The sequence below is a fragment of the Prionailurus bengalensis genome, chromosome X, assembly GCF_016509475.1.
Source record: "Prionailurus bengalensis isolate Pbe53 chromosome X, Fcat_Pben_1.1_paternal_pri, whole genome shotgun sequence".
Taxonomy (NCBI): domain Eukaryota; kingdom Metazoa; phylum Chordata; class Mammalia; order Carnivora; family Felidae; genus Prionailurus; species Prionailurus bengalensis.
The window spans coordinates 82,385,357-82,402,042 of NC_057361.1; the positions used below are offsets into that span (position 1 = coordinate 82,385,357).

A 16,686-nucleotide genomic window follows, 5' to 3' on the forward strand; every position below is an offset into this window, starting at 1 on the left:
GGGGACTCAGGAGCATGCCTGCCACTCAGGGCCTGATTAAGACATACAGAGGCTTTCAGCACCAGAAAGACCATGGTGCCCCCTCTCATACCTAATTCAGAATGAAACAGCATGGGACCACCGGGCACCAAACTTGCCTACCTGCCTGCTGCAACTAACAGATTCTTTCTGGGCTTCCCCATGGGAAATATTTGATAAGGTCATCGATGCTTGAGATTGTCACACTCTGTGGGGAAGGGCCCTGCCTTGATGGGGCCCACCCCAGCCTTGCCTGCCTCTTGGCTAAATCTGGAACTGCCCCCACAGACTGCCTTCCAGCTCCCAAAAAGCCCTGGTTCTGCTTCTTATTCATCTCATGATTACGTCTACATTTGGTGCCTGTGGGTACTGGCTTGCACACTAGCTCCCAGTGCCCTCCCCAGCTTGCTACCTCTCCTGGGAAATTTGTGATTTGACCTCCCCCCCACCCCCATTAAGTGGCTCCTGAGGTTGCAGACATCCAGCTTCCCAGCGGATGCCTCCAGTCTCAAAGTCTGCATCCTTCCCCAGGGCCCTATGTGCCACTCTCAAAGCAGTTTCAGCCATAATCCCCTCACCTTGATGTGCCACCCACAGATAGGCACAGCCCTCACCAAGTCAATCTCTAAGCCGCCACAGCACCATTCAGCTTAGAGTTTGACAACTGTGGCTAGTGCTGGCTCCAGGCTCCTTTCCGGGGGCGGGCCACCAGTTGGTCTAAGATGCAGATGGGTGTTACACCACAGTCCAGGACAGTCCTGCAGAGGATTGGCCAGTCCCTTGTCTGCTACACATGCTGCATGCATCACCTCACACCCTGTCACTTCCCTCCTCTCTTGCTCTTGGCCTCCTGTTACCTGGAAGGCAGGCTTCTTTTCCCTAGTTGCCTCTTGTTTTTGTGTGTGGCTTAGGATGTCCTCCCTCATGCCCCAATTACAAAGAGTCTCCTATAGGGTTTCCTAATTCCTTCATACTTTTACACTTAAAGGGTCTCACTGATCTACTTGGAAGTTACCTTTGTGAAAGGTAGGAGGTGTGATCCAACTTGACTTCTTTCCCCAAAGGGGTAGCAAATTAACCCAGCACCATTTAGCACTCCATTCTCACGCTGCAGTGTGGCACATATGGGATCTTCATGCACCCAGCCGAGCATCCCCTCTGTGGCTTCCCGGTGGGAATTATGTCCTGAGGCACACCTTTCTCCCAGGAACTCCTAACTGACTCGGGGACCCTCAGCTCACTGGGGGGCCCTATGGCAGGTGGTGTGTGTGTTAGCAGGGAGGTATGTATTGGTGCTTGTGAGCAGGCCTCTGTCCCAGGTTCCTTCTCAGGACATATCCTGGCTCACAGGAAACATACGAACCCCGTCCCCCAGCCTACTTTAACAACACGGGAAAGTGGGGACTGGTTTCTTCCCTCACCAAAATTACTTTATTTGTGTGAGAGAAAAGCAAGTTCATTTTCTGTTTAGATTTGCTGCACTTTGCACATGGTAGTCTTTTGCCACTGTTGAAGTATGCCTATTGTCACCTGTTGCATTCATGGCTCAATAGTTTCTCTCAACACTGTCCTTGATTTTTTATTTTTATTGTGGTATATTTCATCAATCTGGAATTTTAACTAGTCTGTTCCTGTCAATTTTTGTATTGAACTGTGATATTTTTTTAGGAGTCTTCACATCCCACATTTACTAGAAAGCATTTGCCTATATTTCCTTCTTTTCTTTAATATTTTTTTTAGAGAGAGAGGGAGAGAACAAGTGGGGTGGAGTGGCAGAGAGAGAGAGAGAGAGAGAGAGAGAGAAGTAGGCTTCCATGCCCAGTGTGTAACCTGACACAGGGCTTGATCACACGACCTGGTGATTATGACCTGAGCTGAAATCAAGAGTCAGATGCTGAACTGACTGAACCCCCCCCTCCCCCCGCCAGGCACCCTGCCTGTATTTCCTTTTAATATAAATACAGTTTTTCTTTTTAGAGTTAAAGAAAGAACTTCTTTAGAGCTAGGTTCTTTTTTTAACCTACTAGTAGCATATATTTGTAATGTGTGTGTGTTTTTGTACATGTAGTTTGAGGTAGACTTTGTATCTTAATTTTCTCTAAATGTATAATGAGTTACACTAATGTCATTCATTGCAGAATCCAATTTTTTCCCATACAGAATTAGGCAAGTATGCTCCAAATTCCCATGTTTAGAATATGAACATGGATTTACATGCATTGTCTCCTTTTGTGGATCTTAACAAGCATGTAGTCTTCAGTCACTGGACCTTTGATTCTTCTTATCAGTAATTCACACTTAGCTCAATTGAGTAAATGACAAACACAGAATGATACATAAGGCGTAGCAATAAGTTCCACCCAATACCATTCACCTTTTTTCCCAAAATCATATCACAACTCTTTCTTGTAAAACATAAATTTTAGAACAAGGCACTTAATTCACTTTACTGTGGAAAAATAAAGAACATTCTACCATCTTGGAGCAATGAATGTCCGAGTATGGCTGTAAGGTACACGCTGAGAATTTAATGATTTTAACGAACCCATTGAAGTTTATAAAGCTGTGTTAACCTAACATCAGGAAAGAATGCAAGATAAAGGCACAAATGTCCCTGCTCATGTTGCAGTGTAATTCCCCAAGGATGCCATGTTATAAACATCCTCATTGTCTTCAGTGCTTGAAGCATATGTAGACTTGGGATTGCTCACCACAATTCCCATAGAAGATAGACTGGTGATGAAGGAGTGCCTTCAGAAGGAGTGCATCTGTTGTGCATAAATATCTCTACTGTTAAAGTAAGGTAGCTTGTGACATGTCTCTGGTGGGTCCTCACTGCACTGGTTCACATCAATGTCCTTCTGCTTCTGGAAAACTTGTTGAAGATAATGGTGGTAGGCCATTGATAGTGATAGCACAGATGATGCATGTGCTGGCGATAAGCTTCCTGGCCAAGGTGACTCGGTGGTTGTCTCCATAGCCCCTAGTAGTCATGCTGATGGTGGCCCACCATCAACATATAGGGATGCTGGTGAGGTTGGAGATGTGGTCATCTTTCTCCACAGAGTAGATAAGCACAGAAAAAAACGGAAATGCCCGCAGAGAGAAAGAGAAGCAACAGCCTAACTTCATGGTAGCTGTGTCTCTATGTGATATCTAGAGAACAAAGTCCTACTGAGTGCTGGGAAAGCTTGAGAATTTGGAAAATCCTTATAAGCCTGAAGATCTGGACCACCATGCCCATGTTCTCAATGTCCTCGCTCTCTTCCTCCTTGGTGTCTACAGTCAAGGTGGCATAGAAGGGAATAATGAAGATGAAGTCAATTATATTCAGAGGGTTTTTCCAGAATTTCTTTTGAAAGGGAGAAACAAGCAGCCAGATGGCAAGCTTTCAGGTGAACCAAGTGATGCATGCAATCTCCAAGCCTTCCAGCACGGGGTCATCTACCTCTCCATCCTCATTCTGGAACTCTGATATACTGTGGACACACATGGCCACAACAGAGGCCAGCACCACACTCAAGGAGGTGATGGCAATCAATGAGCTTGGCAGACAGGCAGTAGGCTGGATTTTCCATTCAAATCCAGATCTTCTTCTGTAGTTGACCAAATTGCAGCTTATCAAACTTCTCCAGCTCCTTCTCAGAGAAAAGTCTTCAGAAGAGCCTGTACTCACATCATTGCTTTTCATGTCCCAATCTTTCTCATAGTTTTCTTCCTTGCCTTCCTAGTAGCCCTTACTCCAACAGAAACAACCCCCACACAGCTCCTCTATGACATGTAGCTTACCCGTGTAATAAAAATTCAAAACATATCTGAACAAGGAGGGGTTCAGTTCAAAATAGTACTCCTTATCGGCATCACTCACTGTAGTCTCACAGCTCCAGAATGGCCTCTTCTGAGTGACAGGTGAGCAGCTTTCTGAGTCTGGTGTGAGGAAACCAAGGGAGGGTGCCTTCGGTTGATGCACTTCTTAGAGCCTCCCTCGTTCAAGTTGACAAGTCCCTCCTCTTGTCCAAGATGATGCAAAAACTAATCAAATACCATGGTGGATAGAGGAGGCAGGGAGCTGGATGTGAAGGGAGATGAGGAAGTTCACACTGCACCCTTGTGTTAGATGTCACACTCTCTGCCCTCGTCCCATCCAGTGGAATGTCCATCATCATCTAAGAAGCTCTGCCCTTCTTCCCTCACAGAATGTGTGGTGCACACAGGCATTTAGTGGCCAAAAGGAAGAAAATAATCGTGTTCTCCGGTTATACCAGCTGAAGCAATTGCTAGGAAATCAATCTTACAGATTTGAGTGGGATAAGATCCTCCACCAATGGGCTTCTTTGTCATCTGTAGGATCATAAGCTTCTTCTGTTTCCCGTGTCTGCTTTGTGGCACACACTGTCCTGGGAACTGCAGGAGTCCAGACAACTCAGGATCACTCAGCTCTGTGATGCTGCCTGCCCACGGCTGTGGGGATCAGGCTTCATGGTGCAGCGAGGAAAGCAGGGTGGCTTGCCTAGATCTGTCTGTCTGTCTATGCAGAATCCAATTTTTAATGTTTTAAGTGAAATTGCACTAAGTTTATGGGTTAATCATTGGCAAGAGTTGGCATCTTTATAATTTTCCCATCTAGGCACATTTATTTAAATCCTCATTTTCTTCAGTGAAGTTTTCTTTATAATCATCTTTCCCATTTCTTTTTGGGTTTTATTCCTATGTATTTGTCTGTTTTTGTTCGCTTGTGAATAGGCATGGTGAATAGGCATTTACCTTCTCCCACAATGCTATTCTCCTTCAACTCCACTGTTCTTATTCCATGTGCCAACACACTAGATATATGTGTGGTGTCTGCTGCTTTTGGAACAGCAATAACAAAGGAGAATGATCAAGTGCTTCACCATAGTTACTCCTAAAGAGGAAGGAAAAGGAAAAGGACAAGATTTAAGTCCTATTGTTCCACAAATGCTCTTTTCCAGGAACTCTCCCTATAGACCCTTTCATTATTATCTTTTTTACACTTTTATATTCTCTTGCTCCCTCTTCCCTGGAGTGGAGTAGTTCAAACTGGTTATTCTGGCTTATTCAATCATGTTTTTTTTTTCAATCCTGGCAAGGTCTCCATTAAGTTTAACCATGTTCTATTGTTCTTGGATATATCGATATGGGATGACTTTGAAGGAAGGAGAGGTATTGGAATTTAGCCAAACTTTAAATTGATTGCTATGAGTTTTATAAATTAGCATTGAGAAGTCTAAGTTTCTCTTTTTTCAAGTTTACTTGTGTATTTTGAGAGAGGGAGAGAGAGAAAGAGAGAGAGAGCACACATGAGCAAGTGGGAGAGGGGTAGAGAGAGAATCCCCAAGCAGGTTCTACTTGGTCAGCACAGAGCCTGATGCTGGATTCGATCTCAGGACCTGTGAGATCGTGTCCAGAGCTGAAATCAAGAGTCAGACACTTAACCGACTGAGCCACCCAGGCGTCCTGAGAACTCTGTTTCTTTTATTTTTTATTTTTATTAAAATTTTTTAACATTTATGTATTTTTGAGAGACAGAGAGAGACAGAGCTTGAGCAGGGGAGGGAGCCTGGAGCCTGCCTTGGATTCTGTATCTCCCTCTCTCTCTGTCCTTCCCCTTATTCTGTTGGAGTAAGGGCTACTAGGAAGGCAAGGAAGAAAACTATGAGAAAGATTGGGACATGAAAAGCAATGATGTGAGTACAGGCTCTTCTGAAGACTTTTCTCTGAGAAGGAGCTGGAGAAGTTTGATAAGCTGCAATTTGGTCAACTACAGAAGAAGATCTGGATTTGAATGGAAAATCCAGCCTACTGCCTGTCTGCCAAGCTCATTGATTGCCATCACCTCCTTGAGTGTGGTGCTGGCCTCTGTTGTGGCCATGTGTGTCCACAGTATATCAGAGTTCCAGAATGAGGATGGAGAGGTAGATGACCCCGTGCTGGAAGGCTTGGAGATTGCATGCATCACTTGGTTCACCTGAAAGCTTGCCATCTGGCTGCTTGTTTCTCCCTTTCAAAAGAAATTCTGGAAAAACCCTCTGAATATAATTGACTTCATCTTCATTATTCCCTTCTATGCCACCTTGACTGTAGACACCAAGGAGGAAGAGAGCGAGGACATTGAGAACATGGGCATGGTGGTCCAGATCTTCAGGCTTATAAGGATTTTCCAAATTCTCAAGCTTTCCCAGCACTCAGTAGGACTTTGTTCTCTAGATATCACATAGAGACACAGCTACCATGAAGTTAGGCTGTTGCTTCTCTTTCTCTCTGCGGGCATTTCCGTTTTTTTCTGTGCTTATCTACTCTGTGGAGAAAGATGACCACATCTCCAACCTCACCAGCATCCCTATATGTTGATGGTGGGCCACCATCAGCATGACTACTAGGGGCTATGGAGACAACCACCGAGTCACCTTGGCCAGGAAGCTTATCGCCAGCACATGCATCATCTGTGCTATCACTATCAATGGCCTACCACCATTATCTTCAACAAGTTTTCCAGAAGCAGAAGGACATTGATGTGAACCAGTGCAGTGAGGACCCACCAGAGACATGTCACAAGCTACCTTACTTTAACAGTAGAGATATTTATGCACAACAGATGCACTCCTTCTGAAGGCACTCCTTCATCACCAGTCTATCTTCTATGGGAATTGTGGTGAGCAATCCCAAGTCTACATATGCTTCAAGCACTGAAGACAATGAGGATGTTTATAACATGGCATCCTTGGGGAATTACACTGCAACATGAGCAGGGACATTTGTGCCTTTATCTTGCATTCTTTCCTGATGTTAGGTTAACACAGCTTTATAAACTTCAATGGGTTCGTTAAAATCATTAAATTCTCAGCGTGTACCTTACAGCCATACTCGGACATTCATTGCTCCAAGATGGTAGAATGTTCTTTATTTTTCCACAGTAAAGTGAATTAAGTGCCTTGTTCTAAAATTTATGTTTTACAAGAAAGAGTTGTGATATGATTTTGGGAAAAAAGGTGAATGGTATTGGGTGGAACTTATTGCTACGCCTTATGTATCATTCTGTGTTTGTCATTTACTCAATTGAGCTAAGTGTGAATTACTGATAAGAAGAATCAAAGGTCCAGTGACTGAAGACTACATGCTTGTTAAGATCCACAAAAGGAGACAATGCATGTAAATCCATGTTCATATTCTAAACATGGGAATTTGGAGCATACTTGCCTAATTCTGTATGGGAAAAAATTGGATTCTGCAATGAATGACATTAGTGTAACTCATTATACATTTAGAGAAAATTAAGATACAAAGTCTACCTCAAACTACATGTACAAAAACACACACACATTACAAATATATGCTACTAGTAGGTTAAAAAAAGAACCTAGCTCTAAAGAAGTTCTTTCTTTAACTCTAAAAAGAAAAACTGTATTTATATTAAAAGGAAATACAGGCAGGGTGCCTGGCGGGGGGAGGGGGGGGTTCAGTCAGTTCAGCATCTGACTCTTGATTTCAGCTCAGGTCATAATCACCAGGTCGTGTGATCAAGCCCTGTGTCAGGTTACACACTGGGCATGGAAGCCTACTTCTCTCTCTCTCTCTCTCTCTCTCTCTCTGCCACTCCACCCCACTTGTTCTCTCCCTCTCTCTCTAAAAAAAAATATTAAAGAAAAGAAGGAAATATAGGCAAATGCTTTCTAGTAAATGTGGGATGTGAAGACTCCTAAAAAAATATCACAGTTCAATACAAAAATTGACAGGAACAGACTAGTTAAAATTCCAGATTGATGAAATATACCACAATAAAAATAAAAAATCAAGGACAGTGTTGAGAGAAACTATTGAGCCATGAATGCAACAGGTGACAATAGGCATACTTCAACAGTGGCAAAAGACTACCATGTGCAAAGTGCAGCAAATCTAAACAGAAAATGAACTTGCTTTTCTCTCACACAAATAAAGTAATTTTGGTGAGGGAAGAAACCAGTCCCCACTTTCCCGTGTTGTTAAAGTAGGCTGGGGGACGGGGTTCGTATGTTTCCTGTGAGCCAGGATATGTCCTGAGAAGGAACCTGGGACAGAGGCCTGCTCACAAGCACCAATACATACCTCCCTGCTAACACACACACCACCTGCCATAGGGCCCCCCAGTGAGCTGAGGGTCCCCGAGTCAGTTAGGAGTTCCTGGGAGAAAGGTGTGCCTCAGGACATAATTCCCACCGGGAAGCCACAGAGGGGATGCTCGGCTGGGTGCATGAAGATCCCATATGTGCCACACTGCAGCGTGAGAATGGAGTGCTAAATGGTGCTGGGTTAATTTGCTACCCCTTTGGGGAAAGAAGTCAAGTTGGATCACACCTCCTACCTTTCACAAAGGTAACTTCCAAGTAGATCAGTGAGACCCTTTAAGTGTAAAAGTATGAAGGAATTAGGAAACCCTATAGGAGACTCTTTGTAATTGGGGCATGAGGGAGGACATCCTAAGCCACACACAAAAACAAGAGGCAACTAGGGAAAAGAAGCCTGCCTTCCAGGTAACAGGAGGCCAAGAGCAAGAGAGGAGGGAAGTGACAGGGTGTGAGGTGATGCATGCAGCATGTGTAGCAGACAAGGGACTGGCCAATCCTCTGCAGGACTGTCCTGGACTGTGGTGTAACACCCATCTGCATCTTAGACCAACTGGTGGCCCGCCCCCGGAAAGGAGCCTGGAGCCAGCACTAGCCACAGTTGTCAAACTCTAAGCTGAATGGTGCTGTGGCGGCTTAGAGATTGACTTGGTGAGGGCTGTGCCTATCTGTGGGTGGCACATCAAGGTGAGGGGATTATGGCTGAAACTGCTTTGAGAGTGGCACATAGGGCCCTGGGGAAGGATGCAGACTTTGAGACTGGAGGCATCCGCTGGGAAGCTGGATGTCTGCAACCTCAGGAGCCACTTAATGGGGGTGGGGGGGAGGTCAAATCACAAATTTCCCAGGAGAGGTAGCAAGCTGGGGAGGGCACTGGGAGCTAGTGTGCAAGCCAGTACCCACAGGCACCAAATGTAGACGTAATCATGAGATGAATAAGAAGCAGAACCAGGGCTTTTTGGGAGCTGGAAGGCAGTCTGTGGGGGCAGTTCCAGATTTAGCCAAGAGGCAGGCAAGGCTGGGGTGGGCCCCATCAAGGCAGGGCCCTTCCCCACAGAGTGTGACAATCTCAAGCATCGATGACCTTATCAAATATTTCCCATGGGGAAGCCCAGAAAGAATCTGTTAGTTGCAGCAGGCAGGTAGGCAAGTTTGGTGCCCGGTGGTCCCATGCTGTTTCATTCTGAATTAGGTATGAGAGGGGGCACCATGGTCTTTCTGGTGCTGAAAGCCTCTGTATGTCTTAATCAGGCCCTGAGTGGCAGGCATGCTCCTGAGTCCCCTCCACTGCCTCTAGGGCTCCTGCTCTGGCACAGCAACCAACCAAGGGATGAAGGGCAGACCAGAGGCCTGAGCTTCCAGACACAAGGAGTGTTTTCTGGAGGGCAGTGCCAGCAGACGCAGAGGAGGCTCTTGAGTTGGGCCAAAACCACACCATGGAGACCCTTCGATGCCAACAGGCTTCCCAGGGACAGAAAGTTGCTCAGGAGATGGGCAGAAAGCCTCCAAGGCCCTCCCTGAGTTAGAAGTCAGCCGTGGCCTAAAAATGCCAAGTGCCTGCCTTGGAGATGGAGGACAAGTGCCTGTGGCAGCACTCGACTGTTGATTTGGCAGAGCAAAGAGGAGAAGGGAGGCATGTGTTAACTTGGGGCCCCAAGCCAGGAGGAAGGAGAAAATCTTTTCTGCCTTTGTGCTGAGATTAAAAAGAATGAGCATGAGGGTGTCACTGAAGACAGCATTGGCCAAGCAGGCTCCACTGGGACAAGTGGGTGTGGGCGCTGTCTGCACGGCCATTCTACTTGGGAAATAGATTGCCCAGTCCACCTGAGGCTGGTTTGGGAGAAAGGGGTGGTCGCATTAGCAACTCTTAAGCAACATGGCAGGGCCCAGCAGCCAGCAGAGGAATAGAGTTCCTGGGGGGTGAGCCCTACTGGGGCGTGGTGTCACAGCAACCACAAGTCACATGCTGGCCATCCAAGGTGCCAGTGCCTGGGAAGAAGCAGTGTCTCCATTGCATGTTGGAAGATTCTGGGGCACCTGGCAGGTGCCGGTGCCTGCTAGTCAGGCCGAAGCACAGGGAGGATGGATACAAGTCTTAGAGTTGTAATCTACCTGCAAGCCAAACTCCGGGAGAAGGGAAAAAAAGTAAAACTGTGCTCTGTGCAGAGGAGAGCAGTCCAAAAGCAGAGCATGCGCAGAGTGCTGATGTGCAGGGCACAGTGGCCCAGAGCAGCATCCCATGGAGACCAGGAGAGGGCACCAGGCACAGAAGCAGCTCTGCCCAAGGGAAGCTTCTTGTTGAGCCTGTTGGCCAGGGCTCTGAGGAAGAGGACCATCGCTTGACACATCAATAGCTGTCAGAGAACCTGGCTTTGGTGATGCAGGGGCCAAGGTGCTGCTGGGAGGGGTCTGGCAGTATTGAGAGGGGCGGCAGCGTGACTTGCCCAGATCCACGGAGTGGTTCAGTGCACAGGGCTGGGTTCCTCCTTTCCTCCTAGGGATGCCAGGAGCTTGGATGGAGGCGACAGAGATGTCTCCCCATGGACCTGTCATACCCTGCCACCACCCTCAACATCTGCCCTACCACCCCAATGGGGAGTTCATGGAAGGCTCTGCTGGCCCCTTCTTGGGTTTCACCGAAGGTACCAGGGAAAGGGCAGAAAGGAGGTTCCCCCAGAGGAAGCAGAGGCCAACACTTCTCGCTCTGCCAGGAATCTGGGCTTGGGGTCCCAAGGGAGGGAGGGGGCCTGGAGGTAGGTTTAACAGCCGCTTTGCAGGAGAGACGGAACTACACAAAGTGGGCACTCGGAGAGCGGCAACCATCACTGCTATACTAGTGCGTGACATGCGCAGGGATGGGTTGTCCAGTGGTCCCCAAGGACGTGTACACACACCCCAAGGATACTGACCTTCCTATTTAGGCTGGCAGTCAAGGAAAGACACCTTCGTCGAGGTATTTCTCTGCTCCAGGTGCCAGGCACTGTGCCGCCTGCTTCAAAAGTGTTGTCTCTTTCAGTCCTCCCAACACTCCATCCTGATTCCACTAACCCCACCTCCACTCCCCTGCTCCCACCCCCAGCCCTCCAGGCCCTTCTTGAGGCTTATCCTGAGCACTGCAGCCCACCTCTACCCCGCCTCCTGTGAGCACTGATAAGCATGCATTTGTCAGGGAGCAAAGGCCCCCAGTTAGTTAGCGTGGGTTGGTGTCGGTTGGTCGCGTATTTTTGTCTTCCTCTTCATGTAGACTGTAAACTCAAGGGCAAGTTCCATGTCTCGCTTTTGCCAATCAAAGCACACACCTTTATTGATGATACATACAAATGGTAGGTTTGGGTGGGTAAGGTTAAGTCAGTACAGCACACAAAAGGGGGGGTGTACGTTTTTGATGAATAGGTTCACCATCCATCAGCTCGCAAAGAAGAAGCAGTAAATGAGAAAGAATTCAACCTAGGCGGCAGCAAAAGCATTTTCAGCACAAGCTCCGATATGTGTCTGGTCTCCACAAAATGGTCCCGCTTAGACAGGGAGACCACCACGGGCAGGGCATCCCTCATGATGCTATAATAGGATGTTCTGTATCCACAGCTGGCAGCTGGAATGATCCCTTTACCACAGGAAGAAGGCCACAAGGGAGTGACTGACAATGCACATTGCCTGCAGACTGCAAAACCAAGAAGTTACTCCAAGCCCTGTGGGAACCCCTGCCTGGCCAATAGGAATGTGGTCCTCGATTTAGCGAGTGTAACTTTCACCCCGTGATGTGGTGATGGGCTAAGACTGGATCTTCAACAGCACCCACTGCAGATTCTTTGAGTGAGAACACATGTGTGTGTTCACCAGAAGGGTTTTGGGCAGATTCAGTTCCATTCTGTTCGAGATGGCCATTTAAGAGGCCAGGGTGTCCAGGAGAACCTGTCTGTTTCCGTTCCTCATAAAGAGGGACATGAATGAGAGCAGCATTTGGGCACCCAGCAATTCCCCTGCCAAGACTGGCTTTTCGGACAAGCCCATCAACAGTTTCAAAACCTGAAGCTCAGCACATCCACTTCCCTCTGCTATCAAAGGAAACTTCAAGTCTGAAACGGACTTGGCAAGCATGTTATTAATAACTGTCATGCTTATTAACAAATTTAATCCGGCCTGCTGCAGAAACGAGTTGCAGCAATGTGACACAGTCTCCCGACACACTTCATTGATGTACATCTTAATCTGCCCCTGATTTTCAATACTTGCATTCAAGTTATCCGGAGCACATAAAGCTTTCTCCTTAATAGCGGGGTCAGGAGTGGGGATCGTGTTTCCAACAATGGAGAGGCTGGCCAAATGACTATTGATATTGTGGATAGATGAAAAACCAGCATCCTTGGGCTGAGTAAACCACATTTTGCCCTGAATGAAAGGACACTTGGAGAAGTCAAGAACACAACTGAAATTTCTAAAGCTTTGATTACTCCAAGTATTTTTATGTTCGTAAGGGAATGGGCGCTGTTTTACTGGGTGTGTTCGATTGGCCTTGCCCCCACCTGAAGGCCTATCTTCAGTGCCTCCAGGGGCCCCAGGTTCAGTCCAATCCCCATCCTCACTCCAGGGCCGAGCCATAGTTGTGAAATCAAACCAAATCTCAGGTTCCTCCTCATCCAGCTCCTGGTCATCGTCCCATTCCTCTTCCTCCTCCTCCAACTTGTTACTGTCATCTCTTCCTAACGTTAGTTTGTAAACACAGTAGCAGGCACCAGCCCCAATCATGAGTCCTGCTGCCATCCAACCCACTTCCCGAGCTCGGCCCATGCTCAGGTCTGTGCCAGTCTTTGGGTAGGATGGGAGAGGGACTTGTTCCACCTGATTGAAGAGGATGCTAAGGCCAGGGTGAGTAATGGTGGAGTGTAGTCCTCTTCAGCCTCTCTCAGGTTCCTGTAGCTCTCTTGTGATGAATCTATGGTTGAGAAATAGTATCAGGGCCTTGTGCTGTGTTTGAATTTGTGCCTCACTACACAAACAGGGTAGAGTTTGAGTTCTGGTTGAGAGAGTTGGATTATTAGCAACCTGTTTCTTTGTTATTTGTATTATTCTCTATGTACCATTGGGACCAACCATTATGCTTTCAGGCCCTACAGAAAAGGGCAGGAGATAGGGCTGTGCTATGCTATCCAGGAGGGTGGTGACATGGAGAGGCAAACCTTCAGGTAGTCTCCTCTGTCACACACCCCCACCTACAAAGCTTCACAGGCAGTTTTCCCCACCAACCTCTACCAAAGTCAGGTAAATTCCTTCTTCTTCCCTTGTCTTCGGTTGTCAGTGCTCCTTCCACAGAGATTGATGGACAGTCTGGCAGAAGGACAGATGGAAAGACAGATAGCCGGCTTTGAAAAACTGAAAGTGTGGTTGGATGGATCAGCACTGAGAACACAGGTCCTAATACCTGCTTTTCTGAATTTTCAGCCTTTGACTTTAAAATATTTTTCACACCCTCCTGACTTTTCTAACGGGGGTTTTCCCCCTTCCCCCCATATCATCCGCCATTTCCCCAGCAAAGGCCGCCACACCCCTTTCCCTGCACTGAGATGGGAGGGGGTGTGGAGAAAGAAGGGGCCAGGAGAGGGCGACTAGACCAGGCCCGCGCAGTTCCCAGCCCTTCCTTCTCCGCCACCCCCATCACCAACCCCCACCCAGGGTCCAGGGCTCATCCCACCCTCAGACCGACCTGCACGGTCCCAAGGCAGTTTGCTCCTTCCCTCAGGACGACTTTTGAGGCGTCCTATGGGCCAACAGACCTACAAACCTGCAAACAGACAGGGAACCCAGGGGACAGATTGTTTGGTGGACGGAGCAGCACTCGGGACACGAGTGCCCTAATTGTGGCACCTTTCTTTGGAGTCTCTGGAACCGCCATTCACTCCTCTAACCACCCGCCCAAAGTCCACCAGTTCTCTCTACTAAATGGGCACGAGGGAGGGGGGCGCCGGCATTTAGAAAATAGGAGAGAAGGGGACACAACCCGGATCAGCTCGAACCTGAATTCGTGACGCCCTTGGCCCTCTCCTACCCCCGCCGCCTCTAAGCAGAGCCCAGGCTCCTACCGACCTCGCGGTCCGGGACTAGTTTCCTTCTTCCTCCACACGCCTGCAGAGTAATAGGGGCTGGTACCCAGATGGAGGCGATTAGCAGGACTTCTGCTCTAGGCAGCTCTTGGTCACGTGACCACCACGTCACGAATGAGCTCTGGCCCCCAATTTCCACTCCCACAAGCAGTGCGGCAGGCGCCAGCCTGCCCCGTACCTCCTCCCTTCACACGGGGCCCTGTCACTCTTTTCCTCTATAACAATACCGTTAAGCCAGACGTGGCCTTGGCTCTCTGGTGGTCGAATTTGCCTTTCTCTAATTACACGACGGGGCAGCATCTTTTCCTGGGTCAGCTGTTACTTATACTTCTTCTGGGGGGAAATTTCTTATCTTTTCCTTGGCTCTGAAACTCCTGCTCCCATACCTTCTTTTTCTACTCCTTTGCACATCCGGTTTCTGCACCAAAATTCGGGGGTTTGGGGGGAGTTGCATGAAAGGAAGCTCAAGTAGTTGTGAGGTTTTTGTTAATATTTTTGATACATTTATGTTCTATTTCATGCTTTCTTTTTTATTGACTCAAGCTACACTATTTTGTAACCAGAAAATATAATAAATCTATTTCAGTTGGAGAAAAAAGAATTTAAGTTATGTACATATGTAGATACATATATATGTAATAAACAAGATTTTCCAGGTAATAGGAAGACCTCATTGATTTGATCAAGTTAATTTATACCCTGTTGAAAATATTTTCTACTGAATTCACAGGAAATAGCAGGTTTCAAACAGCATATTAAAATTTAAAAACATATCCTTGCAAACAAAACTAGTGTGCTTTCAATATGATTTATAGATTGATGGATAAAATGAATGTATAGTGAGGTGGTCAGTGTTTTAATCGTGGTCATTTTTGATACATGAACCACTCTCCCTTTCTTTGGCTGAACTCATAGTATTAAGTGTCAGATGGCTGAGAACTTCATAGAAAATTGCTGAATGGCTTTCCTTCTGGCTTCAAAGGACATACTTTATGCAGACCCTAAATTCAGATTAATCTTACTGTTTAGATGAACTTTAGAAATTAGTAACTTCACAGATTAGCCTGTTTTTCACCCAAAAGTCTTTATTCAAAATCTATTCTCAAGTTTTGTAGTGTAACCCATAAGAAATCCATAAATTAAAGAATTCCCTGTTATCCCACTCACTGATGGAAATGAGGCCTAGCAGGTGGAATGTTCATTTAATCACAACATTGGTGAGATATCTCCTGGATCTGTTGTTCATGTACTATATGTCACCTTAGCAGTGGCTTGTGTTCAGCACCTTCCAGTGTAGATAGTGGTGAGGGTCTGTAAATGAAATCTTTGTCATTTTTACCTCACAAAAAGCGCAGTTTACAGGATCCCAAGCAGTCGCCAGGAGAAAGAGGCCTTTTCACTCGCTGCCTTCTGTGACAATTTCACTGTACCACCCATACAAACACCTCAGAATAATCCCAGAACTCAGGGACAAAGTATGCAGAAACTAGTCTCCAGACATTCAGCTGTCCCTGCCAGGGAGTCATACTCTAAATATAGACCCTTCAGGCAGCTTCTTTCTTAGAACATTGAAATAAGACACCCCAGCAGGAAGCTCCCCTTGCAAGGGGCCCCTGTGTGGGGGAGGCCCTTTCAGGAGGTGAGTCAGGGAGCCCAGAGTGCCTTGCTGGTGAATATTCAGAAGTCAAGAGCACACCACAACTTTCTGGTCTTCCTCAAAACTTTTGTAGTCCAAATTCCTTCACCAGTATTATGCCATTTCTCTCTAAAACAGCATTTCTTTCGCATCATCTCCTTATACTGTTCTTTTTGTCTCCCTTTATTTTCTTCTAGACGAGTGAATTCCATTTATGGAGTTTTACTAACAAATCTAGCTGTTCATCATTCAATTTTTGGCTGCTAAGTACTTATATAAATGGGTTTTGCTTGTTTTGACCATATACATTAGAAAGAACTTAGGAGTATGTAAAGCTTAACAAAGCTTCAAGGACAAAAGCGCCACTCTTACCTCTCCTTACTAGTATAAAATATCTCCCTCCCCTACTTTGGTATGTTTTACACTTATTCCAACATATAACTATCCTGACCGTCATTTTTCCAGTCTGTCAGACCTTTCCTGTTTGAGTCCACTCCATCTCTAAAACTTCCTATAAAACATGGGAATGATAACCCTTTCAGTTATCTTACTCCTTTGTCATTCAGATCCACAATTCTTACCAAGGAACCTAGAAACTAACATTTAAAATCTACTTTGCTTTCCATTATAACTATTTAAGGGCATCATCAACTATTTAAGGGCAAGTTGTTTGCCTGACATACCATTTCAAAAGCAAAAGAGGAAAATCCTTAAGCAATTCTTCAGACAAGCCTGTTAAAAGTTCCTGAGCCTGAAGAAGACTATGTGAAACCACTGCCAAAAGGAACATTTTGGCTCAACTTGGTATGTAGTCACA

General features: G+C 46.5%; 1 protein-coding gene and 2 pseudogenes across 4 annotated transcripts; 1 reads left to right on the top strand and 2 right to left on the bottom strand.

Annotated features, from left to right (window-relative positions):
- Positions 1-2,400: 2,400 nt before the first annotated feature.
- On the bottom strand, positions 2,401-4,422 carry LOC122477653 (annotated as a pseudogene).
- A 723-nt stretch (positions 4,423-5,145) lies between these two features.
- On the top strand, positions 5,146-7,017 carry LOC122477105 (annotated as a pseudogene).
- A 4,391-nt stretch (positions 7,018-11,408) lies between these two features.
- On the bottom strand, positions 11,409-14,348 carry LOC122477655 (protein ARMCX6-like). 4 transcript variants are annotated; one of them, XM_043570912.1, is made up of 4 exons: positions 14,217-14,344; positions 13,837-13,914; positions 13,386-13,505; positions 11,409-13,068 (listed from the first exon to the last, which is right to left on the bottom strand). In XM_043570912.1, the coding sequence occupies exon 4, from the start codon at positions 12,921-12,923 to the stop codon at positions 12,021-12,023; it is 903 nt and encodes a 300-aa protein (XP_043426847.1). In that variant the 5' UTR covers positions 12,924-13,068; positions 13,386-13,505; positions 13,837-13,914; positions 14,217-14,344; the 3' UTR covers positions 11,409-12,020. The 4 variants fall into 4 exon arrangements, with proteins under 4 accessions (XP_043426847.1, XP_043426844.1, XP_043426846.1 ...); XM_043570909.1 differs by having other exon boundaries at positions 13,380-13,505; XM_043570911.1 differs by having other exon boundaries at positions 13,380-13,505; positions 14,147-14,320.
- Positions 14,349-16,686: the final 2,338 nt, after the last annotated feature.